Source organism: Pholcus phalangioides, unplaced genomic scaffold (genome assembly GCF_987345545.1).
Source record: "Pholcus phalangioides strain wild (caught in Gottingen) unplaced genomic scaffold, Ppha-v1.0 ptg000007l_1, whole genome shotgun sequence".
In the NCBI taxonomy this organism is placed as follows: domain Eukaryota; kingdom Metazoa; phylum Arthropoda; class Arachnida; order Araneae; family Pholcidae; genus Pholcus; species Pholcus phalangioides.
Genome location: NW_028301600.1, coordinates 39,027,119 through 39,054,056, shown reverse-complemented (window position 1 = coordinate 39,054,056; position 26,938 = coordinate 39,027,119). Strand labels below are relative to the sequence as shown.

Here is a 26,938-nt window from a genome sequence, read left to right as displayed (position 1 = left end):
CCAACGTCAATGACAGCCGACTGATCTGAAGGTATATGTTTATATATGAATTTTCATCATCATCATCGTGACCCGCCCCCCACCAGCATTTCATGTCTATTTCCGCCTATGATATTAATACAATAAGCAGCATACAAATCTCATTGAAACTGTGTAAAATGTAAATCTAATAATAAACTTAAGATCAATACGTATAAACCACTGATGTCTGATGATGATATAAATGCAACAATGTAGCGAATAAAATAGGAAAATAAATAAAAAATTAACGCTAAAATTCCTATCACTAAAATTTCAATGTGAGTCGTTTGAACTAAATACATGAATAACACTCAAGTCCAGTTTTGAGATTTTTTCAATTTAAACTTTTGAGTCGTAATTATATGAAAGATAGCAAAAACTATTTTGAAGATTTCTAACTCCTACAGCAGATAACTGCTTCGTGGTTCATAACTGTTCATATGATATAATTAATTGGAAATTTTAATCAATTGCAGCAATCTACCAAAAAGCTTTTGGTGAACTTGATGACTTTTGCTTGAAAGCGTACGAAATCGGCTAAAAATCACGAAGTAGACTGATTTTTGCCTGTCGATTAAAGTGCCTACAAGACTTTGTGAAATATGGACAGTTCACGAAGTCTGTTGCTTAGCAACAAAAATTCAATTTCATTAGTGAGCTTTACCAGACTGTCGAACATTAATTGGAGATGATGCTGGGGTTCTTGTCTCGAAATCGCACTTTTTGGACTTGGTGACTTTTGCCTGAACGCCGACGATATACAGGGTGCATAGCTAACAGGGCGTATGGTATTTTATTGGCGAAACGTTCATCCTAGAATCATACTTCCAATTACAAAAAGTATCCAAATAACGTGTAGTACTCAGATATTTCATTCATGTTGCAAGGGGTTGTATAGTTATTAAAATTAGAATGCTAACTTTTTATACGGGCACCCTGTGCTCAAGAACTCAATTACAAAGTTGTTGCCCTGTTTCTCCCGATCACAACAAAAAAATCTATGTTTCTAAGTGCAATATTCACTGAGATATTCGAATTTGAAAAACGGTGGAAAGTTGGGGAAAAGCAGCATTAAAAATGAGGATAAAATGGTTTACCCGAATTTAACGCTGAGAAGAGATAGAAAAACTTTGTAATTGGGATCTTGAGCAAAGGTGTCCGTATATTTGTCAGGGTCCCGGGTTCGAACCCAAGGGAGGATATAGATAAGATATTTTCCCTAACGAACTCGAGGCGACCACCGATAGACAGCGCATTCACTTCCAACCTATCTCACTAATGGCAGTAAATTGCAATATAGCGATATGGCCAGAGTTGGTGTTTGGTGAAGTAGGGTGTCCGTATAAAAAATTAACAAATATATTTTAATAACTATACAATCCCTTGCAGCATGAATGACATATTTGAGTACTACAAGTTATTTGGATACTTTTTCTAATTGGAAGTATGCATCCAGGATCAATCCCCCCCCCCCGTTCGTCAGTAAAATACCATACCAGGTATGTACCCTGCATAATGAAGCTACGGTGATTTTTTTGAGACTCTAAAAGTAGCAGATGGGGAAGCAGCTGAAGTTGAACACATTGCCAGAGATTTCGAAATAAAATCCAAATGCTTAGGTGACATCTTAATTTTTCGAAAACTGGCCACAGTTTTATGCCTGAAATCGAATTTAAGAGCTAGTTAAAAATATTTATTGGAAGTGATGCTCATTATTGCTTCCAAACAGAAACCTGGTTTAATCGCTCTGTCAGGAGAGATTTCATAAAGTCAACGATATCAAAATAACTATTATTATTTAATAAACAATGCAGAAAAGGCTGTAGTTTTGGTTTCAATTTTCACCAAAAAATAGGTGATATAAATTTTAAATTTTTTAGTCCCAGTTGACTACCGTATGTCTCGGTCTATCTGCCGCGGTGTTCATGGACGGAGATACGGGGGGGGGGGGGGGGGGGGTATGGGAGGAACAATTCTTTCCCCCCCCCCCCCCCCAGCGTCAAAGGTGGAGTCGTCTGATCTAATGTATACGTGTATATATGAATTGCCATGATCATCATCATGCCCCCCCCTCAACAATAATGACCGTATCCCTCCCCCAGACTTTCAAGTCTATCTCCGCCTATGGTGGTTACGTTTTTTAAAACACTTAGAGGATTGCAATTCATCAACTTTTGTTTCAAAAAACACAAAACTTATGAACAAAATTACATTTAAACTATTCAAAAACGGTTCCCTGACTTATGAGTAATCCAAGTTTTCGAAGCAAAATTCATTCACTAAAACTGCTTCAACGGAAGAAAAAAGCTTAATCGACATACAAAAGCTTGGGCTCTTAAACAAGTCGAAGCCGGCCTACCGTGTACTATATTTGTAATGTGATCGAAACTAGTTTTATTCTGCATAAAATACACTGTACTGCATCCCCATACTGATTAAAGTACTAATGTTTTGGATAGATGGAACGAATAGTTTGGATTTTTTTTCCATTACCGTATTTTCCAGCATATAATCTGCGGATAATACGTTCAAAAATCGTCGCAATTTTTTATTGTGGATGATATAGGCCTATTGCTGCATATTATCGGCCGCTTTTTTTCTGAGGTGTTGAAATAAAAATTAATACTTGAAAAATTAATTTGTAAAAAATATTTTAAAAAGATTTATGGATGGCACTTGTCATATACACACAGGTGAATAGCAAAATTAACAGTTTTTCTACAAAATCGTTATAACTCCCCCCCCCCCAGCCATTCCTTATAATTTCATTATTGATGAATGAAATTTTCACATGCGGATTGTACGCACGAAATTACTGCATTTGAAACGGAAAAGTTTTTTTCGAGACAATTTTTTGATACGAGTAACTTTCAGGAAGGAATTGAGCTCGTTACTCGGGGTACTACTGTTGCTTACAAATTTATGTACCTATAACGTATTATGTATGTATATGACGGAACTATATAAGCGTTTTATCTGGTACGAGGAATAATGCGTTTACACACATAGCACTGTCATTTAACTGCAACAAACTCTCCAAAAAAAAAACTTGATTCACTCCATCAAAAAATTCATTACGGAGAAAAATAATTTCCTAATAAAGTAAATTAACAAAAACCGTAGAGATCCGTTGAAAATTTGTTTCATAAAAAAATCGTTGTATAGAGACCGGTGTATTCGGAAATGAAGTCATAAAAAATTTCCCCCATTTCGTTCTACCTCGACAAACATTTGTAGGCAGATATTGTAAACAGAACTCTCAGAGCGCATTCTGATTTATGAAGGCCATAACTTGACGGGTTAAATCAGTTAGGAATAACTGGGGGAAGAAGGGAAAGAAGAAAAGTGATTTGTATGTGCGGAACTACGAAAGCTGAATCACGAATCGTAAAAGAACTTGATGATTCCGCACAACACGTGGTGAACAGACATCTATAGAGAAAGAAAAGCACGCTTGTACCAATAAGAATTACTTCGAATGAAGAAGTTATGACTAGAAGTTGTACATAAGAAATCTAGTGTTTGTTCATAACGTTGTTAAAATTCGAAAATAAAAAACTATTTTCAGTTACTTAATATCCCACATTTTGGACTAATTATATTACAGCAATATCCAAGAAGGATACGAACATTCTCCAAAATTCGATTCTGCGAGAAGCACTTAATTACAGATCCGATCAGTTACTAATAATTCAAATCGTGCTTTATATATATATCTATATGCCGGAGAGAAAGGCACTATGTCCCAGTGACGTCTTGACGCATGGGCCCACCCGGGTCGTCCCCGGGTGGGCCTAAAGAGAAGAAGGGCCTCACAAAAATAAGATTTGGTTGAAATTTTATAGAATTTACCTGGTAGGGCCTCAGATAAACCACTTGGCCCAGGGGCCCATAATGCTCTTATGACGGCCCTGCTATGTCCGTTTTCGTCAATATTGACATAACGTTATTAGTTCGCACATGGGTGGGGAGATACACCCCCCCCCCCCAGCGTCAATGACGGAGCCGACTGATCTAATGTATATGCATATATATGAATTGCCATCATCATCATCATGCCCCCCCCTCCCCCAGCTTTCAGTATCGTGCTCCCCCAGCCTTTCATGTCTATCTCCGCCTTTGAGTTCGCAGTGCTTTCATTATACTACACATAGGTATAGTACACTAAGTCCTGTTTCAATAAATTACAGAGATATTCACTTTATAAAACAAGTGAGCCCAATAGAAGCTATACTGAAAAAATCTTTTTAAACGGCTTCTCCTGTGAAATTTCCCTTTTGTGGCATTCACTGTGTGATGCGTCTAATTAAAAAAATAGTAAATTTTGAAGGAAAATACGAAAACATTTCATTATGTAACTTTCAAGTTTTCGGATTTTTTTTTTTTCAATCTACAAGTTAATGGGAGACCATGAAGGAGTTTTTATATTGGGGTAGTGTTACAAAATGAGTCCTAAACTGCAGAAAGTAAAATTATGCCACTTGTCTTTTATCCACAAATAGCCAAGGCTTGCTTCTAAGGTCTTAAACTTTCATCATAATCCAGTTTTTATCGCAATGCAATATTCCAACTCACAATTTGTATTGCCACATCCATTTCAATGGGAAACTTCTTCGAAAGTTTCTCAGGAGAATTCTCACAGCCTTAACTGTTTAAGTCTCAAATGGTACTTATCCCATGGAATTTCATGCTTAAGTGAAGTACTTTTATACCCCATCAGAGGATCAAGAAAAATGATCATTTTTGGTGATCTGTCACCTACCTACTTGAGAATACGTATGTTGTTATATGAGAGCAATATTTAGTCTTCAGTTTTTACTATCTTTACTTTGATGAGATTCGATGAGAGCCTAATCCTTGCCCATTCGAAATGGTAAAACGATCAGGAGATATCTCAGAGAAGAAGCCAAAATCTTCTTATGAAAAAAGAAAAGGAAGAGAAAGAAACAGAGAGAGAGAGAGAGCGAGAGAGAGAGCAATTGCTTAGATACCTGTTTGTGTGCTATAGTCGATCTTTGTCGCACCTCAAGAGTGTCATACAGGAAGCTAGACACGTCAACCACCACGTGCAAGAGGAAAAAAAAGCAAACAAGGGGCCTGAAGACAGCATCAAAAGGTAACGATAAATGAGCCAGGTTTTAAGAAAAAAATTAAGAAAGAAAAAAAAAAGAGTGAAAGATTAAAAAAAAAAGATAACTAAAAATTTTCAGCACTCACCAAACGTGCTAAAATCACGTGAGCAGGATAAAGGCAACACATGGCACCTCGTCCAAGGCGATGATGCGACTCGCACCACTTTACCCTGTAGCAGAGATTCTAAGAGCAAGAAGAGCCGCATTCTGCCAGAAAAATGTAGCAAAAAGTGAAGCAAGCGGGAAAAAGGTTTTTGCCTTCAACATTCAACGCGAGCGGAAGCCCCCTCTTCCGCCAATTTGTGCCTGAAATTTCTGCTGCTGTAGCAGCGAACTAAACCGTCTGTGTTTGCTTACTTTTGAAACTGCGGAACTGAATTCAGACAGAATAAAAACTGGAGCTTCCTCCGAGAAGTGAGAGACCAAGTAACACATCCACACTCAAGGTGAACGCAACCAACCACCTTCACCCATTCGGTTGGTTTTTGTTATTGATATTATGTATTTTGAAATCTCTTCTCCGACAGCCACTCTTCATAGCACAGTCACAGCAACTTTAGCTAAAAGGCAATTAAGGCAACCAAACGAGAATACGTATTTTTCGCATTTAAAATAAAAAAAGGAAAACCCACGAAATAATCTCAAAAGAAAATCTTCAACCAGAAAATAAAAATAAGGTAGAAAAAATGTTACATGAAGAAAGTGGTTCATTCGGGAAGGAAAATGAATGACTTAACGAGTTGGTTGAAGCAAAACAAGAGTCGTCATATGGTGTAACTCTAAATAAATCCCAGACTTACTCTCTTCCACATCTCCCGGCCAGACAGAAGTTGCTGGCAAAGTTCATCGATAAAGGTCTTCGTACTCTAAACTCAATCCAAAAAGCATTACTTACATTGCAGAGGAGAATCCTAATTCATTGCGAAATACACTTCAAACAAACAGAATCGACCGAAATTGAACTTACCAAATTCGATCGTCGAGAAATTTGAATCATGGTACTCTGGCAGCAAACTTGACATAATTAAGAAACACCAAAAGAACCATATTTCTGATAATGACTCTAAATACAGAATGGTTCCTTCCTGAACTCTTTTTTTTTATTGAATTCCACGTGATCAATAAATCCTTCTTCAAAAAATGTGGAAGTTCAGAAATTCTCTACTCATTTTCTTATAGTAATTTACACATTTCACAGGGGACTGTTTTTATGAAAATTGGACGAATCGCTATTGTTCATTTGGTTATTAAAATAAAACAATAGCTAAAAGTTTCATTGACATGAACTGATATGCGTTCCGTTACCAAGGATATAACCTCAGAAAAGAATCGAAAAATTCTCACAGTACCACAAAGAATGACAATAATTTCCTTCACATAATCAAAAAATGGATTCCAATAGTATAGAATTTTACTGGTGGGAAGATTTCTAATAAGCGCCTACATACAGTTTTTATTTTAAGGTCACTTTATAAAACAATTTCCGTGTTCATTTCGTATAAGATTCCAGTATCACATTCACTCATTTTTAATACCTTCTTAATTTCGGTCCTATCAGTAACAAAAAATAATGAGCCAATAAAATTCTGCTCATTAATTTCCGTCCTTTTATTGGACAAGAGAGCACAACGTATTCTTCTTGCAGATTACCAGACACGGTGAAGTTAATTTAAGCATGATATTGTGAAGAGGAAATTCAGTATGAGAAAGAACCTTATTCGTATTCTCAAATGGATTCACTATAAGGGAAGACTTTCTAAAATACGCCGCATATTTCTCAGCAGCTTATAACATAACTGTTGGGGAAAAAATCCATTAATAACTTCTTTCATTTTCTCCGAAATGGATGAGAAACACTGCCATACTCCTATAAGACGAAGTCATGCAACCTAATGAGACGAGTAAGGCACACCTTAATTTCGTTGAATATACGATTAGAATTTTGTTTTTCCTTTCAACTTGTCGATTCTTGCTTTTTCTTTGGTAAAGTCAAGGCTCTAGCATTAAATCATCAACAATGTTTAGTCGTGTCCGTATATTGCAACATTTCTCATAGAAGATTTATCGACTGTAATTAGTTAGGCATGTTTTTAACCTTTACTTATTAAGGTGAAAGAATACTAAATTCAAATATACCCACATCGTTCGTGCGTTGGAAATTTCGACCTCCTATTTTTTTCATTAACATTGAAAAAATTTTGAACCAACAATATTTTTCAAAATAAATATGAGTAACACACAGAGACAAATAATTGAAATTTCATTAGACGCTATCCGTATATTTCGTTCAAAAAAAAATCTTTTTGCTTTTCAAATCAAAGTTACGCCATTCGAAACATCTCCAAAGATGGGAGAAAATAAGAATAAAAAGAAAGGCAGTAAAGTAAAGAAAAAGCCAACAAGTATGTGAGACTGATTTCACAAAGGCGTAATTGTTTGGCTTTTTCATAGCACCAAGTATCAGACCGGTTGTTCATTTTTCTCTCTTTGCATTCAAAGCTTGACCTTCAACAGGCATTACTCAAGTGAAGTAGTCTAGCACGCGGTTGCAGCAGCACTAAATATAAGAATCAAAATTTTGGTGAAAAGAAAAAATTCTCCTCTTTTTAGTACTTTAATATGTCAAATGCCACATCCGAAAGATCAGAATAATTGAAATGAATGATCGAAAAAAATTTATATTTGAATGCATTTGATTAACACCATTCATTGAAATCATCAAATATCTGTCAAGTAACATTCATGATATGTGTATAAATTACAATAATTGTATTATTGTAATGTAACGAAACGAGTTTCATAAACGTAATGTGAACGAAAGGTGAAAAAACTTACATATATTTCCCATTATATAAATTCATTACTTCAAGAGGAACTGTAATTGAAAAGGCTTTGATTCTTTTTGATATTCTTCACTATAAATTGCCTTATATAATTTACTCGTTATCATCATTATCGACATTTCCTTGAACAGAAGTTTTAAAACTCTACGATACGCACAATTTCTTTCAATGCCTCTGAAAAGAAACCTCGTTTTTCTTGAGTTTAATCACGCAGTGACCCTAAATGTCATATGTAAATTGGACGACCTATAAGACCCATCATTCACAAACGGTGTATTTTACCATCGTAGAAAATGAGGAATCTTTTATAAATACTCAGAGCCGTGTCTTGTCGTAATATCATGTTTTTATGGATAACACTTGTCATTTTGAATCACCAAGCATTTGCTCATCATTCATCATAATCACTGACTATGAAAAAAAATCTAACCCTATCTGGAATATTCTGGTAACTGGTCTTCAAAGATCTCGGGTCTTCATTTTGAAAACATATTTTGAATCGGTAAAGATTCACAACTAATTCTTAGTAGAGGTTTCCCCTATAAAAGTGTAAAAGCCGTTATATTTTCGATACCCAAATGTAAGTTATGGGCAAAAGCGAATCCTAGGAACCCTCACGAGAGAACGATTTCATCAAAAATAGCATCAGAGGTATACAATAAAACCTCTCTTTTGCGGACACTCGCTGAATAAAAAAAAATCTTCCATAAAATAGAGGTGTCTGCATCAGAGGGGATTCCTGTTGAAACTGTAAAATACAGTACTGGAACGGTACTTCGTTTGCAAATGAACGAAATTCTGACAAAATAAGATGTGTTTAAAGGCATGAAAGCACATAATTATTGCACGGGTACAAAATTAAAATTAAAAAACAAATATTACACTGAATTTATATCTTTTGAAAAAACTGATAAATCGATGTTTGGTGGGTTTTGCTGAGTATTCCAACTCCTTCAAACGTTGGCCGCTTGTGACCCGCGGGCCACTTGTTAGCCATCCTTGGTGTATATATCATTGGCTAAATATCCCTTGTTAATTTTTAGCAATTTTTTACTCTATTCTTCACACACTTCATCAATGACATCAACAGATTCACCTACAAGTTTTTAAATGCAATTTCGTGACGCACATGAAAACGATCCAACCAATCGTACACAAGTGCGTCTATGGCAAGTTCTTCTCTGTCTTCAGAAATTTATTTTTTCTTGCTCGATTTCGATTTTTTAGCCATTCTTCTTGCCAATGGTTCCCTCCCATCATCGAATCAATTGGCTAGAGTACGAACTCTCATTTTACGTCATTCATTGTATTCGATGACATCAATTTTTACTCTTCGGAATCGCTTCTCTTAGTGATAGAGAGCGACGATTACTAGATCTGGTCATTTTAAAAAGCGTGAACTCATAAAATATACAAGCATAACCAGAAAACTGACATAAAAAATTGGCAAAAATAAACAAACTTCAAGCCAAAATTTTATTGAAAAGTAGATCAAATATTAGAACTTGTGCTGCCATCTAGTAAGCGTAAATCTAATCCAAAATTCCAACTATTGTGTCCGTACAAGGGTTTTAGTTCAATAGAACGAATGATGCAAATGGTGTCCGCGACCGTATCTAAGGATGACCGTTATCAGGGGTTCGAAATATATTATATAAATAGGCTTTTTCCGGGATATTTTTATTTGGACATCAAACGGGTGTCCACATCTGAGGGGTGACCGTTAGGAGGAGTTTTACTGTATTACGTATACACCAAAATATGGTTATACATAGCATATTTAGGATTACGTTTTCTTTTAGTAAAATTTTAGGAAAGGGCTGAGCGAATGTTCTTTCTCGTTGTTATCTCGTTCTTACTCAGAATGGAAATGTTGCTCTGTCACAGAACATCTTCTAGGTCACACGAGGTTTTTGATAAACGACTAAGAAGTTGATAAGGCATTTTTTTCTCCTCTTCAGAAACATCTGATCTTTCAAGTGGTCGTATAAGAATTCAATGCAATAAAGAAATAATAATAATAAATGCGGGGGTTAGAAACTGATGACCGCAATGTCCGCGCATAAAAGGAAATCTCGAATGTAAAAGGCTGTTTTCATGCTTTTATACTTTTTCTTCGAATTTCTTTCATGATTTATAAATGTATAGAGTATCTCAATTAACATTTCTTTACATTTCACAATAACCACAGAAGTTTTTCTACTCAAGCTTGGAGCAGCAAATTTCAGAGAACCGCACCAATGTCAGAATGATAGCGGCAAAAACACATTTAGTTTCTATAAATATTTGAAGCTTCCATTAAATTTTGTTTCATAAAACTACGAAAATGACGTTAGGACGCGTTAACTCATCCTAAGCTATTTGGAAGAATAGCATATAAACTTCCCCGTACTTTTGCTACTATAGAGTGAAATTATGAAAACAAAAATTCTTCCATTCAATCTCCTTTCTCTCCGATTGAAAATAATAAGAAAAAGATATATCACGGGTTCAATCTCATAACAATTACACAAGTTCCATATCCCAGTTTTGGGGACTTTGATGATTCCAAATTTCATCCAAATTTGTAGCCAAAACTCTGTAAATGAAGGGGTAAAAGTCAAAATTCAGCAGTGATTCAACGCTATTGTGTATTATTTAAATAAGCCGATGACAGATGCATCATACGGAGCAGGTTTATACAGGGATTATATTCCGGATGAGATAAGATGAGAATAAAGTTTCAAAATGTAATGTAATGTTTACAGTAGAAGAGCGCAGATGTCGGGGAGATATGATTGAAGTGTTTATAATTTTCAACGGGATGGATAAAATGGACCACGAGTTATTAATGCTCCGTCAAGGAAACACCAGCATCGATTGGTAAGGGACACTTCTAGGTTGTGGTTTAGCAGGGAGTTTTTCTCTTAGAGGGTTGCGAATAAATAGAATAGTTTATCTCCGGGGATCGTGGATTCTAACACTATTGACACGTTTAAAAAAAAATACATAAATATATTGGGATAAATCTCGAGAAGATATCCATACTTTGAAACAACCATAATATTTTACGGTCAGTATATTTATATTTCATCATAATTATTAGTTTTTTATTGCTCTTTTTGGATTGCTGTATTTTTGATTTAGATATATATATTCGATATATATATCTTAGAAATCTATGGGCATCTTTTTCTTTCAGCCACCTCGTTGGGCATTTTGTCTGTTGTGGCCTTCGCATTTTTATTTATCAAGCAAGCTTCTACGAGATTAGCATATGCAATGAGAAACAAGGTTAGAGCAAAAAAAATCATCATCGGTCCGATATCATTGTTTATTATTTAAATTTGCCGGTAAAAAATTGCATCATACAGAGCTGGTTTACTGATCAGGAAAAAGAGCAAAAAAAAAAATCTATCAAAATACCTATTCCATATATGGCGTATTATTTTGATTCGCCGTTGAAAGATGCATCATACAATGCTATTTTAAACATTGCGGTTCGGTTGGAACAAGATAAATATAATGAGTAAAACAAGATTCTACGAGATTAGCACAACATGTGCAATGAGACACAAGATTAGAGCAAAAAAATCGTCACCGATTCCGTAGTATTGTTTATTATTTGAATTCGCAGGTGAAAGATGCTTCACATACGGGCTGGTGTAAGCATTGCGGTTTCGTTAGCGTGAATGAACGACTTATTACGCATACGAATTACGACCTTGCATGCTGTATTAGAATAACTCTCTCAGTCTCTCTCTCTCTCTGAGGAAGTATTTCGTGAAAATAGAGGAGGATTACATGCACAACCTACGCTATCTATGATGACTGCTGTAAAATACGAACAGAGAAGGAAAAAAAAAAGAATGCTGACCCCTTGACATAAGATGACGTTAGACAGGGATTGGCAATGTCGAAAACTAGTTTTAAAGAAACTGACTGCCATCATTACGACCTTTCGTTGGTTTCCCGTGCGTCTCTTGGGCACCGGAATAGATGATCAAGTTGGAAATATTTGCACCTGAAAACAGGTGGGTGTATGTGTGTAATGAAGACTATGAATTATGCTAAAGATAATAAATGATGGATCCGAATCGCTAGGCTTGTAATTAGTATCTTTTAACCTAATCTGTCATCACTTCTTTATCATGTATGCATGTTGAAAATTTTACATAATGTGCGTGAGATTAAGAAAAATAAAAATTAATGTAGTAGGTGTAGCATCAACACAACGCACATACTATGAGACCGAGTTCAATCCCAAGGCATCACAGATCGTGATCACCTGACTATATTGGATTTTGTGCCTAAAAAAACATCACTGACCGCAATTCGAGATTCTCATCAATTCTGAAAGATTAGTGTGGTACCATCTCCAGAAATTCTTCGAGTGCTAGTAATACCCAAGAGTGATAGCAAACCATTATGACCAATAGTAAATATGACGAATAGTCCATAATTGATGGTTTTATTTCACAGAAAAAACAACGAATGCCACACATCTAACTTATAACAAAGGCAAAGATCCTTGCAAACTTTACAAAAACTAATCCTTATTAGAAATTAGTCAATAATCTTCACGAAGGGTTCCAGAATAAACTGCATGTATTCAAATCACTTCTTAATAAGGAGTACAGGTCACGAAAATGATATAATAAACCGAAATACCATTTCCTAAGGCCAAACTTTCACTCGCCGCCGTTCAGATGAAGCCAACGGACAAGGTCTCAACCCCACCTTGCCAAATAAGGTGCTTGTCTTGGTTTGAGAAACTACGATAACGGCATCATGACCACGTGAATCAAGAAAGGAAAAGAAAAGAGAGATTTACTCGTCGCTCGACTTTTTTGAAGCAGCTCTAAACACTTTCTTCTTGTCCTTTTAGGAATAGAGCTCAGCAGCTTCTTATTTTATCTAGGACATGCACTGCCAGAAGCCTGGAGATTTTTTTTGCCATTTTCTTCTCTTTGAGCCATCCATTTTATTAGACTTGTGAATGTGTGTGTTCGTACAGACAAAGGAGCCGCTTTCTCGATGGCCATGGTGGACTCTCTTTCTACGTGCACATCATACAATTAAAGCGAAGCAAACAGAAGGAAAAACAATATGGGGGTTCATTCTTTTTTTGTTTTGAAGACCTCTTTATATTTCAAGAATAGAATTGTGCAGTTTTGACATAATAGTGTTATTCCGTCAGTAATGTTCATTTCAACGATGTCAAAAAGGATTTATGGTGATTTCTGCAGGATTTCTTCACCTAGATAGGACTGTATGATGCTTGTTTTAGGAACAAACGATGGATCAATGTGGACACGATCAAATCTAAAAGGGGGTGATCAAATGAAAAGGTGACGAATCGCACAGGTTAGAAGTAACTGTCTTCGACGTGAAAGCAGACAGCCCATTGTTTCGCATGTCCCCTGCAAGTCCTCTTCAAAGAAGGCCTTAGAGCCTACTCACCTAAAGTACCAAAGGATGTTTAAAGGTGCGGCGAGTTCGATACCCGATTCGTCCTTGTCAGAAACTTTCCTGACGCACAACAGAAACAGAGACAACATGACCACAGAAAACGATTGCTACCGCAGGGATTCCCACACCGAGTGATTGGTGCGCCAACCTAATGTCGAATGCTGCCGTCGGCAATAAATTGAATTGTGGGTCGTGGTCCAATAAGCTCTCTTGTGCAGAAAATGACGGTGGTATGACCAAAATTATCAAATGATCAAAGAAGGCCTTGGACTCAAATCTGGGGACTCTAACCTATAATTTTTTATAAAAATACAAATACAAAGACCACAACAGACAAAATGCCCAACGAGGTGACTGGAAAAAGATACCCACAAAAAATATGGAGGTCGAATATGTATCTAAGCTATATCAAAAATACAGCAACCCAATAAGAGCAATACAAAACAAATAATTGTGATAAAATATAAATATATTGCCCATAAAAAATTAAGGTTGTGTCATCTAAGTATGGATCTCTTCTCGATTTATCCCAATATGTTTATGTATTTCTTTTTAAACATGTCAATAGTGTTAGAATTCACGATCCCCGGAGATAAGCTATTCCATTTATTCACAACCATCTTTGAGAAAAACTCCTGGCTACACCACAATCTAGAATTATCCCTTACCAATCGATGCTGGTGTTTCCTTGTCGAAGCAGTTGATTGGCGATGCATTAATAACTCATGGTCCATTTTATCCATCCCGTTGAAAATCTTTAACACCTCAATCATATCTCCCCGACATCTGCGCTCTTCCAATGTAAACATTTTCAAAAAATCAATCTCCCTGCATAGCTTATGCCCCGTATGCCATCAAGAGCACGCGGACTTTTCTCCTCACACCCTCCATCCAGTCAATGCCTGTCTGTAACTATCATAGACTTAAGATATAAATAGACCGCGCACGCTATTCATAAAACTTGTCGAACGTGAAGAAAAGATGAGCAGTATTGTCGGGGAAAGAACAGGTTCTGCGCTATTACATTTGGCGCGTTTTCGCAGAAGCTAGGATGTTGCTGTAACGAAATTTGACTCAATTCGATCAAGTTGATGAAAACTTTCCTTCATTTTTTCAATGAATTTCCCTCATTTTTATGTGAAATATTTAGGGAGTATCAGATTTGAAAAAATAAATTCTATAAAATAAACAAATATTGGAAAACGGAACAACGTATATGTTGTAAAGCCTAATTCATTTATATTTTTAAATATTCTCTTCATTCACTTTGTCGCTTTTAATTTCGAAAATTTATTTATACTAGGGGTTATTAAAACAAAAATATATCTTTCCAGAACATTACAATTACTCTATATACTCATAATTAATGTATAATTAATTATAATGCATCATATTATGTTATGTAATATAACACATTCACACTCATACCATATTCAGTCATGAAATAATATTCAAACAATAAGAAAAAGTTTCATTTCTAACATTCCTGAAAAACCTTTTATAACCTCATCACACAAAACTGTAAACACTTACATAATATTTCAGGATTAAAATAGATTTTACTCAAGAAAATTACAGAATCTCATCATCAATTTCTCTAAATTATAAGAATTAAAATTCCATGTAGAGTATATATGTAATAATTTAAAGTGTGTATATATATATATATATAATATTTTAGGATATAATATTTCATATATATAATATAATATTTACACATGTCATATATATATATATATATATATATATGTGACATATGTAATCTCTTCGCTCCAAAAGTATGCATATGTTAATCTTAATTTAAGGTATTAAATCGTTTTTAGAATGATTCTTTTTCAAGATAACATCTGAGGTACACAATATATGACTTCAGGTCTTAGTACAGATATTGACTCAAAAAATCAATTGAATAATTAATTTTCTTGTTTGAAGAGGCAATTTCACATACAACAAACATAAATTAATGAATAAAAACATTTCTTTTCTGTAATAGTTTTATCTCAGGTGTGAAGAGGGGTAAAAATACTATTATTTTTAGAGGTTGTTATGCATTTTTATGCAAAACTGCAATTGTCTAGAGGGGGGGGGGAAGTTTTTCTCACATTCTATTTAAATAGAATATTTTTCATAAATTTCTCCTTCTGAAAAGCATATTTTCTTCCAAGTTGAGCAAAACTCGAATGAACTCACTAGCTCGCCAAATCTTGCGGAGACGTATATTTCAGTTAAAACTTCATAAAACTCACAATTTCAATCATTTATTGCCAAAAATTCTATTAAAACATTTAATAATGATTCATGACATTTGAATTTTACCAAAACTTGGAACTTTAATTGAATTAAATCCAAAATGGAATCGTTAAAAACTGAGATTACGTCAGAAATCCATTGCATCGTCAATTTAATATTCCAATTTTTAATTTATAAGAAGAGGAATAAGCAAAAAAGTATTCCCTTGTGAAAGGATACTGGTCCCCCTTTCCTAAACCGCTCAGAACATCCGAAAGCTGCGCAAGTGTTGGCCATTCTAATCAAAAATAAGACAGCGCGTGTAGATCGTCATACGAGTAGCCATAAGGAAAGCATTGCCAGCGAGATTCCCTGACCAGCCTTTCGACCGGAGTCACGTGACTCCGGATCTTTGCTTCACATTGTAACCCCTCGCGCGCACTCTATAGTATTATTACTCTGTGGTAACTATGGTCTCCAAAACCTGATGGCATACTCCAATCCAGGACGAACTAAGCCCCAGAAAAGGGGAAGGATCACTTTCGGAGAACGCGAAGAGACCTTTTTGAGAATGAAACCGAGCATTCTATTCGATTTTTTGACCACCGCTGAACATTTTTCAGAAAACCTAAGCCGATCGTTCCAGAATTCCCAAATCGGTGATCCTAGTTGCATCCGGGATAATAATACCATTAAACTCGTAAGTTAAACGTGGGTTGTTTGAACCAAAATGAGCGACCATGCACTCTCAATGATAAAAGACATACTCCATTTATTTGCTCACGCTGCCATCTTTTTAGATTGGTCTGGAGTAACTACTCCCTATCGCTATGATTCCCAACTACCCCTATAAGCTTCACATCATCTCTGCGATTTTACTAACAATCCCATCGATACCCTAATCGAGTTTATCGATAAAAAGTGAAAAAAGTATGGGCCCAAGGATACTTCCGGGACTCAAATCCGTGACGGCGGCGGGGGGGGGGGGGACTTGAGGGTCTGGTCCCCCCTCCCCGAAACGTGAGAAAATGACCGAAAAAAGGAAAAAGATGGCCAAATCTATTGTTCTATTACTTTGGTTCCCCCCCCCGAAATGAAAGTGGTCCCCATTGAACGAAATTTCTGGCTATGGGCCCGGAGAGGGACGCTGTCATTTTTTGAAAGGATATAAATTTTTATTTATATCTGCTTTGGGTACTTTTTGTGTAAGTTCATTAAAAAACAACGGATTCTCTACTACCCTTTTCATATATCGGAGCCACATTAGCAAGCTTTCAGGCCCTTGGGACGATACCCTCAGCAACACTACTTCTGTAAATCTGCGCAACTGGCCAGAACAATTCATTAGCACATTTCCTGAGGACCCTGGGATAGATATTATCTGGTCCTGGTGCTTTGTTTGCAAATACACTTTCTAGAAGTTTTATGTCTTCCACATCTTCCATTTGAATTTCGTTGAGGACTTTGCCACCCCATGAAATATTTTTATATACTTTCTGAACAGAGGAGACAAAGTGATTGTCTTAAAATCATCCGAATGAACTATTACCACTACTTAATCGTACATGTACTTCATAAATATTCCTCTGTGGAATTAATAACGAATTGGTACACGCCGGAACGTGTTTTGAGTGTATGTGTAACCTTAACATATTTATGTTGTCAGAGTTATGCGGGTTCCATGTTCTGGTTATACTGCCGTCTGTCTTCTATATTATGAAGTGAAAATATCGGATGCCTGAATTTTCGTGTTATGTAAGAATCACGTTGAACGTCTTCCTGCTCTCTGTGGAAAGACTTTTCAAATGGGATACTGATTATCCTTTGCATCTCGAAGTTGGAAAACAGTAGAAAACCAACTTCGGCCGACAACCAATGCGCCTCCAACGGGTTCGAACCTGGATCCAGACGCTGCCCAAACGATCGCGCAAAAGCATTGGAATGGAATGTAGAGCTCGTGTTCCAGTACTTCCTAGCAAAATTTGGTGATAATATAAATTATTTGTGAGACACGTGAGAGGGTTCGCTTTATTGGGCAAAAAACACCACACCCGCAGTTAGTGTTATAGAATGTTTGTTTTTCATAGCAGAATGCTTGCAATGTCTTGCACTCAGGGCCACAACTTGGGGGGGGGGGAGAGAAAGTGGGTCTGGTGACCCGGTCACCGGACCGGAGGGGCGCAAATTTCACACTTTAACCTCTCCTTCAACATTACAAGGGTGCGTCAAAATGTGTGCTGACCAAGCATCCAGTTGCGGCCGTGATTGCAGTACGCCTGATGGATCAAGGAGCTTAATCAACAGCTGTCACTAAGATGAAGCTGTGAGAGTGAACCCAGGACCGCCCTTACAAGACGCGGGCTCGGTGCGAAAATAATAGTTGGGTCAGATACATTTCAACAACTTCGGGGCACCAAAGAATGTTTAAGATCCCCTTTGCCCCGATTTTATATACTTCGTATGGGAGGGGAATCTTCATCCATTATTTTTAAACACACAGGAATGCTGAGAAATATCCATGCAAAAAATTTTAAACACACAATTGAATGTAAATCAACACAAAGATTTATGAAAACTTTGAATCGATAAAAATTAAGAGCTGGAGAAAATTTTTACCTGAGAAGAGAAACAACTCTTGTGTGTGTGTGAAACCAATGAAAATTTCAGATTAGATGAATTAAAAATAATTCAAAGAAGTAATTTCAGCATTATCATAATAATAATTATTATTATTATCATAATAATTCAGAATTTATGAAAGAAATATTTCCCACAGAGTTGATCAAAATTCAGAACTAATGGGGGAAAAAATTCAGAATTGACGGAAGAAAAAATTCTGGAATTAATGAAAATTCAGAACCAGTGAAAGAAAATAATTACAGAATCGATGAAAAGAATAATTACAGAAATGGTAAAAATTCAGAATTAACGAGGAAAAGAAATTCCATGTTTTTAAGTGCAATATTCACAGCGATATTCAAATTCGATAAACGGAGGAAATTTGAGAAAGAACAGCGTTAAATGCGGGTAAAACTTTTTTTCCACATTTAACGCTGTTCTTTCCGAAATTTCCTCCGTTTTTCGAATTCAAATATCTCTGTGAATTACCTCTGTCACTTAGAAACATGGAATTTTTTTTTGGCATTAGGAGAGACAGGGCAACAACTTTCTAATTGAAAGTTAGATCACAGGGGGACCGTATAAAAATTTAGATTATTTTTATTTTGTTACACACTGTATTTTCACTGTCAAAACTGGTATAGGGAACCAGTTGAACGCTTGCTGAGCATTTTTTAAATTGGAATCATACCTTTACGACGGACTGTTGATGATATAAATTCTTTGCTAGCACTTACAGGGCACCCTGTGGAAGAACTATAGAATACTAACTGCGGGTGCTGTGTTTTTTGCCGAATAAAGCTAACCCTCTCACGTGTCCTACAAATAATTCATATTATCACCATACTTAGCTGGGAAGTAGTACTAAGCCCCACACATGTACCTCGCCCATATTCCTCTGCGGAACTTCTAACGAATTGGTACATGTTGGAATGTGCGTAAGCATGTTGTGAACCCGACGTGAAGTTTATTTCTGTGTAATGCTTGTTATGTGTAGTGCCGCCATCTGCCATCGGTTTTTCTAACTGCGAGTGAAGTGTAATGAGTGGATAATTGTATCGTTGTAGGCCTGTTGCTCTCTGTGGCGAGACATTTTAACGGGGAGATCGGCCCGCATTCGCGCCTCGAAGTTAGGAACCACAGAAAACCAACTTCAGTCGACCGCACCTGTGGCGACGGTGTGGTTCGAACTCGGTCGCCGCGGTGCGATTCCGTCACTATAACCAGTCGACCACCACAGCGGCTAGCTGAGAAATAGTGGAACACGAGCTCTACAGCCCATTCCAATGCTTTTGTGCTTCACGTAGATCCAGGTTCGAGCCCTGTGGGGGCGCGTCGGTTGTCGGCTGAAGTTTGCTTTCTGCTGTTTTCTAACTTATTTCCTTAAGGCAAGAAATAAGTTAATAATTGGTGAGAGCTTCCAATAACTTGCCGTAAGTGCGGGGCCCGGTGCGACCGCACCTGTCGCACACCCCTAAGGGCGGCTCTGAGTTCCTCTCTTCGAACGCGTAATGTCTTGCTGATGTAATTTTCCCGTAACATCTCCCTCATTACCTGGTGCAAAACACCACACTCAGCTTTATCGAATTGTGATGTATATTCTTTCTGCGATCCTCGTGAACAACTCCATTTGATTACGCCGGATATAACAGGAATAAAAGATTGTAGATAATATGAATAATTTCTCTGATTGGAACGTCGATATGGGATTATAATAGCTCGAAAACTATCCAAAGAAATTGCATATATTATTTCATAAATTGTGTGAACACAAACCAGGGCCACCCTTATGAGACGCGGGGCCCGGTGCGAAAATAATTTGATTTTATATATTTAGTGGGGGTTGAGGAATCGCCATCAAAAGATCCGTGTATTATCACACAGTATCATTAAAATTCATCAGAAAAAAATCCGAGAATTGATGAAAATTCAGAATTAATGGGAGAAAAATCTCTGAATTGTGTTGAAAATTCAGAATTAATGAGAGAAAAAATTCCAGAATTGAAGAAAATAAAGAATTAATGAGAGAAAAAATCCTAGAATTGAAAATATATTTAATACACACGCATATACATATTTTTTTCACTTCTATTACCGTAACTGCGGGTCCTCACAAAGCGCATGGCCCGGTGCAACCACACCTGTCGCACACCCCTAAGGGCTGCTCTGACACAAACAGCGTATATAGACCACCCTCATGAAAAAGATAATATAATAGTATATCAATTTTGATATATATTACAGCTACCGTTTTTTTCCTTCTTTTTCTTGTGTTTTTTCTTATCAAAAAATAAACCATGGAAACTAGTTCTGATGTATCAAGAAAGAGAAAACAACAGTTTTTTTGTTGTTGATGTGGTTATTCTAAAAAAGAAGAAGGTTACCACGGGCAGAATCAAAGTATTAGGGATCAATGTGCTATATATATGTATATATATATATAATCTTTATAACAGGTGACTCAGCAACATACGAAATGTTGAAACCGGCTTCTGCTTCTGCCCTTCAATAAAAGATCATGCCACCCCATTCTAACGTTTCTTTTTTAGAAGATACTCAAGCGAAAGTGAAAGTTCAAAGACAGTAAACGTTACTCGAAACAGCGACTTGGATGTTTTCATTTTTAATTCATTAGCTTTAGATGGACTCGAAAACAATAATCAAGTCATATAAATCAATCAGATTGGATGTAGATTTACGTATTTATCCATAGAATTATCAAATATATATCTTTTCTTTTTTTTTTTAAATTCCATTGCCATAATTTATTGATTGAGTCGCGTACTGGCTCAGGCACGAATTTTTCAATCGAATGATGAAGCAGCAACGGTGCACCGAGTCCCAAATATATATTAAGAGCCATGAAACGGGATAAAATTACCACATTAACGAAGTATTCTGAATTTAATTGTGTTGAACACTACTCTTAAAATTATTGATACGTCATATCAAAAATATGCATCTCTTATGAATTGTCAACAAATACACACACTGAAGAATCTTGATTCTAGCCCGTCCAGGTGAGAATCTTTGAAAGGGCTCTCACACTCTGGACTTTATAGCGCAATGCCCCCCACCCCGAACATTAATTTCTACTAAATAGGCCTACCTTGTAGACCAAAAAATACGTACCATTCATACAATAAAAAACCATCCAATTTATTCCTGCCCTCAATAAGGAGCAGTGGTTCTCGACCTAGGGCCATATGGCCCCTCTTGCGGTACAGGGATGTTCTAATGAGGCCAGGGTTATTTTTTAAATGAATGGGAAGTTATCACAGGTGTTAAGGTTTCCACGTAGAGAGCTATGAATAAAAATCATATGAGAGGAAAAAAGTTTTTGAATGAAATTTTGTGGGAAAATGAGAGAAGAACTGAAAATAGAATCACAAGGCCATCTTTACGCATTAGCCTATCGGAATGGTCCATGGACATACATGATGAGATCTGGTACTATAATTTTTTAGAGTAGGTACTGAAACATGTAGGCTATTACTTTCAGCTAAGTAGGGACCCCAGAAATATTACTTTGCCGTGGGCCCATGATTAATAATCGCGACCCTGTGCATATAACCCCTTACAAGAGGGAAGCTCGCTTAGGTCTAACCCAGGGATTTGGAGATTGACATTATTTTCACTCAAAAAACTAATTTAATAAGTATTTAGAAAGGATCTCGCTCTTGTATAAGTGGAAGGGCATGGGTAAGACAGAGGCCTCATGAGAAGAAAATATGGCCCGAAGGAAGCTATGGGCAAAAAAAGATTTGAGGTGCCCAGGGCCGTTTTAAGGGCATCGTGGGCCCCGGGCATTTGATTTTTCTGAGGCCCTACCTGGCAAATTCTTGAAAATTTCAACCAGATTTCATTTTTGTGAGTCCGGCCCCTTCTTCACCTAAGGCCCCCGGGCCATGCCCGGGTGGACCCATGCGTTAAGACGGCACTAGAGGTGCCCTTTATAAGTTAGAGCTCTGGTGGCCTCCCTCTTTCGAGGAACATGCATATACAGTAGATATTGTAGAGGTTCACAAAATCTCCCAGCCCGATCCTATTCGTACCACATTTTGTTACCTGAAATTTGTCAAATACAACAGACTTTCAGCAGGGAATGAAAGTCTTCTATAGTTAGCAAATTTGTAGTCGGATGCAACTAATTCAGAATATTAATGAGTTTATACATCGAATGACCTCTGGGAATCAAACCTAAATCACTCAGCGTGGGAGTCTACTGCTCCAAATTCCCTACCACCGGTTGCTAATAGTTCTTGTCGCGACATTATATCGGATTGCAGTCAATTATTCGTGTTTATTTGATCCGGACTAACTCATTAAAAAGAGCGCATTTTCAGCCGCCCCACTGACGCAAAAAATGTATATTAGAAGAACCTTTATTTCTAATACAATAAAAACAGATGGAAGAGCTAAAATGAATTTCGAATAAAATATACAACTTGACAATTAAGGAAAAGGAAATCAGACATATACAACAACAGTCACATCCTCAACGGAAATGTGCAACAAAATCAAAAGAAAGGAAAGGACGGACCCCCTTTTTAGCAACAAGTCAGTGTTAGTTATTCTTTTATTACGCTGAGTTTTGAAAGTTGCCAGCCGCAAAAAAGACGACTCCCAGATGAGTAGCAGGCATCCTTTTGTTCTTTTCCATTGAGAAAAAAGACGCCTAATTAGAGACTGTTTTTTACAGTCATGAAACCGTCTACATTCAAATGGTTCATTAAAGTAACAAAAGAATATAAAGTCGTGTTGCTTTCAATCACATAAACAATGGTATCCGTATTAGTAGTGGAATCGTTGACATTATTTGTTAGATTTTAGATTATTAAATGCAGAGCCACCCTTTTAGTAATGTGCAACAGATGCGACCACACTAGGCCTCCTTGAGCTCGATTTTATAGGAGTGAGAAAGTGGGAGCTAATGGGACAAATTTTAGTTTTTGGTTATTTCGAAGTGGAATAAAAAAATTAAAATTTCAATTTTTTGTTCTACATTTGTTTTTGATAAGAAATATTCGAAAGAAATCGTTTCAGTTGCTTTTCCAGTCATGATCAATTTTATATATGAATTCTTTTGTTCTTAATCTCTCTCCCTATGCTTTTCCCATTAGACCCGCAAGGGCTGAAAGTTTATATTTTTGTAATCTAACAGCACATGTTTATTACAAGGAAATTTAACTTGGATTTAGAAAAAGTGCATTATTCACAAAGCATACAAATTAGCAGTATCTTCTATGTAGTATCACCAATGTAAAGAAATTTAATACTTCAAAATTATTCAATCAAAAATAAAATCAAATTTACTTTTTCGGGTAAAAACTTTGTTGTTGTTGTGTGTGTGTGATTTTCGTCTTACTTTTTCCCTAATAATCAGGAGTGATTTATTTTTTGGGATTAATGAATCAGATGTGAAAGAAATATTTGAAAAAAAAAACAAATGCTGAAATTAGGCCTTATATCCCACTAGCCTAGCGGTTCTCAAACTTTTGTCAGAACGATTTTGCAGCCTCACCACTGCAAAAATACGATGATTTTATTATGGTATTTTTGTTCTTTCCGAAAATTCACCGCCCCCCCCCCCCAACGTTTGCTGCCCGGGCAGTTGCCCCTCCCCTAGTTCTGGTCCTGTCGTAGACCCCTCGTGATGTGGAACAAATGGTCCCAACAACCTTGATCGGTGCCCCTGATCAAAGGATTTTAGTCGGCTATTTATATTGATTTATAAATACAAATTCTAAATCTAAAACAAGCAAATTACCCAACGAGGTGTCTGAAAATATAAATAAAGCAAACATTTTTGTAGTCTCTAGAATAAAGTCCTGTTCTCCATACTTGTGGAGGGTACTAAAAAGAATTTCCCCCATCGGGCCACAAAATGTTCAAGAATGACATTGGGTATCAAATATGGATTAGAAAAATTTAGGGCGCTATGCACGTGGGAAAAACGACGAGACCGAAACTATCAGTCTAAAAAGTAACGGGGCCTTAAATCCAAAATATTACAATTATAAATATTATATCAATAAATAATATTTCAAAAAAACGTCATTTTTCTAGAAAACTATTTATATTTCACTGAAAAGTAAAAAAATATTATAAAGAAACGAGGTTTTTTTTTGGCTATTTACAAAGAGCGCTAAATTGCCAAAACTAGATCGAGAACCACTTGTTGCTTTCTCTAGGTCAAAACTAAAGAAATAAAAGCCGGGCTTTTTTTCTTACGAGGCTTTTTTTTGGCTTCTTGTATAACAAAAACAAAAATATAGCGAAAAATTATAACTCACCGTTTCTTTATAAATTTGTTTGGGGCTTTTCTGTTGATGAATTCCATTCGTGCCATTCATGAAATTTTTCAAGCCGTTAGCGGACATCTTAGAAGTGGCGGTAGAAGAAAAAGACTCAACCGGTGGGTCGCATTCGTTGACCACCACCACATGCACGTCGGCGGGGCCCCGCTTTTTGGCTGCTGTTGCGCCGTCGCTGCTTCTACTGCTAGTAGTCTCGTCGAGATCCATGCATGAGCTGGAGAAATGGATGTGTGTCCCATGGGTTAGTGGTTATACACGTTCTGAAACGGGCCGCTGCTGTTGTTGTAGTAATATAGAGGCTTGTCTGGTCCACTAGTGGGCGTCGTCCGGCAAAGCGAGCCTATAGGAAGAGCCGAAATCCAACGCGTTGCTTGCTTGCCTACTTACTAGCTACGCTTTTTTTTTTTTCACGAACTGATTAGTGCGGCTCTTGATTGTGCAATGGCATAAAAAAAAATGTTATGATGTTTTTTTTTTGTGGGACGGAAATGCGATTCATTTTTATTATACGGACCAAAGGACGCGCTTTTTTAGCCTTTTTATTTATTTATTTAGCTTTAGATAAATTAGAAACCGAGATATATCGGTATCACTTTCGAAGGATTCATTCAATGATTATCGCGACGAAAGATGTCTAAAAATAAATACGGATTTGATGTCTCTGTAGGTGGCAATAAGATGTCAAGTGATATGTCAAAATAATGTAACGCTACTGTATAATATTTACTGATGACGAAATTTATTTCCGAGAAATTTCGCTTTGTTTATGAGGAATCGCGTAAAAAGTGTTTGTTGATTTCGGCATGAGATACTAGTTATAAATCTTATTCCGGATAAAGATATCTTTTATTTCTCAATAATAATAACAATAAAATTATTTGTGCAGGATTTTTTTTCTAGTTTGATGTAATATATACGTTTTCGTCTCGACTATCTTTCAAAGTATTCTATGAATACTTATATTATTTGGATTATTATATGAATGCATTCTAATAAATGTGTAAAATGGAATTCGTGATTTAAAATTATGTTTCAAAAACTAACGTATGGCTGTCAGATGGTTTTGTTTTAGAATATGGAATTTAAGAGTCTGGTTGCATGAAATATTTCATTTATGTTTCACTTTTATGTTATTTTCCATAAATAAATTAATTAATAAATGGATGAATCATGATTATTTCTGTTAAATGATTTTTACATTGATTTTTCACAATATTTGTGCAGATACTTTTTACATAGCTCTTCTCAACCTTTCTGTAAACAAAGACTAGTGAAATGTCTGAAACAATTCGATGGACCTTTAATAGCTTGATTGACCAAATGTCCCGTATTTTAAAAGACGTATTTTCACATATTTTTGTTTGTTCCGACATTCTTTTCACAATTATCCCGTTTTTTTTCAAAGGAGCTCATTTGAAATTACAGTCTTTACTGAAATCGTTGATGAAGATAGTTTTCATTGCGAATAAGTTATATGATAATTACGGCTATAAGTTATATAAATTCATTGCATATATTTATTTGTCATTTTCAACATTTTTCCGTTATCTCTCATCTAATTGCATTTCAGTTCACTGCGATTTCCAAAATCTCTTCGTTTCCCACCTATTGGTAATTTTTCAGAAATTTTAGTAGAAGTTGGTGATTTTGCGGACTTCTGACAAAGTTTCTGGGGAAAATTGTCAGAAACTTTGCCTTATGATATTTTGCCTTATAATATTTAAATTTTCCGTATTTTTCTCAATGAAATATGGTCACTCAGCCACGATTGTGAGAACGACTTTTTTTTTTCCTAAAGCATATTTTCCTTTGCTGCGATTTGTAGTGATCTTCATTTCTCCGCACTTCAGCAATTTTAACAAATTTATCCAAAATGACATTTTTGGATAAATTAGCACACATCTACAATTAGCGTGATATCACGTATTTTTCCCGATGTTTCTCTTTTTTTTGCTTTTTTCAACTTGAGAAATTCAGTCAGTAAGTGCATCGGTTACATTCAAGCGAATGTACAGCAGCGTTCGAAATCATTGGTGGTCCGGTGGTCTGAGACCACTAAATATATGATCGGACCACCAAAACAAGAATTGCAATGGTCCACGGGACCAGTAGCCCAAAAAGAAAAATTTCCCAGCCGAGAAGGTATTTTCAGCCGTTACAAATACAAGCATTATGAACACCGATGCTCAATCGTTACAGAGGCTAACTCGATCGCGATAGTTGTTTTGAGTGCGGTGCAGTGGTACAAAGAATTTTTGTTTGTTTGTTGGCTTTCACACATAATATATTTCAAGTATGTGGCGATATATGGAATTAAAGAGCC

The 26,938-nt window shown here is 36.3% G+C and overlaps 1 protein-coding gene across 2 annotated transcripts in view; it reads right to left on the bottom strand.

Annotated features, from left to right (window-relative positions):
• Nucleotides 1-25,320, bottom strand: part of LOC149085256 (four and a half LIM domains protein 2-like) — a 132,884-nt gene extending 107,564 nt beyond the window's left edge. The window contains exon 1 of one of the 2 annotated variants that reach the window (XM_089233156.1): nucleotides 24,592-25,320. In XM_089233156.1, coding sequence (XP_089089282.1) covers nucleotides 24,592-24,822 — 231 coding nt within the window. In that variant the 5' untranslated portion in view covers nucleotides 24,823-25,320. Of the gene's footprint in view, nucleotides 1-5,238; nucleotides 5,321-24,591 lie in introns of those variants that run through there. The other variant, XM_089233159.1, reaches the window with a different exon arrangement.
• Between the last annotated feature and the right edge of the window lie 1,618 nt (nucleotides 25,321-26,938).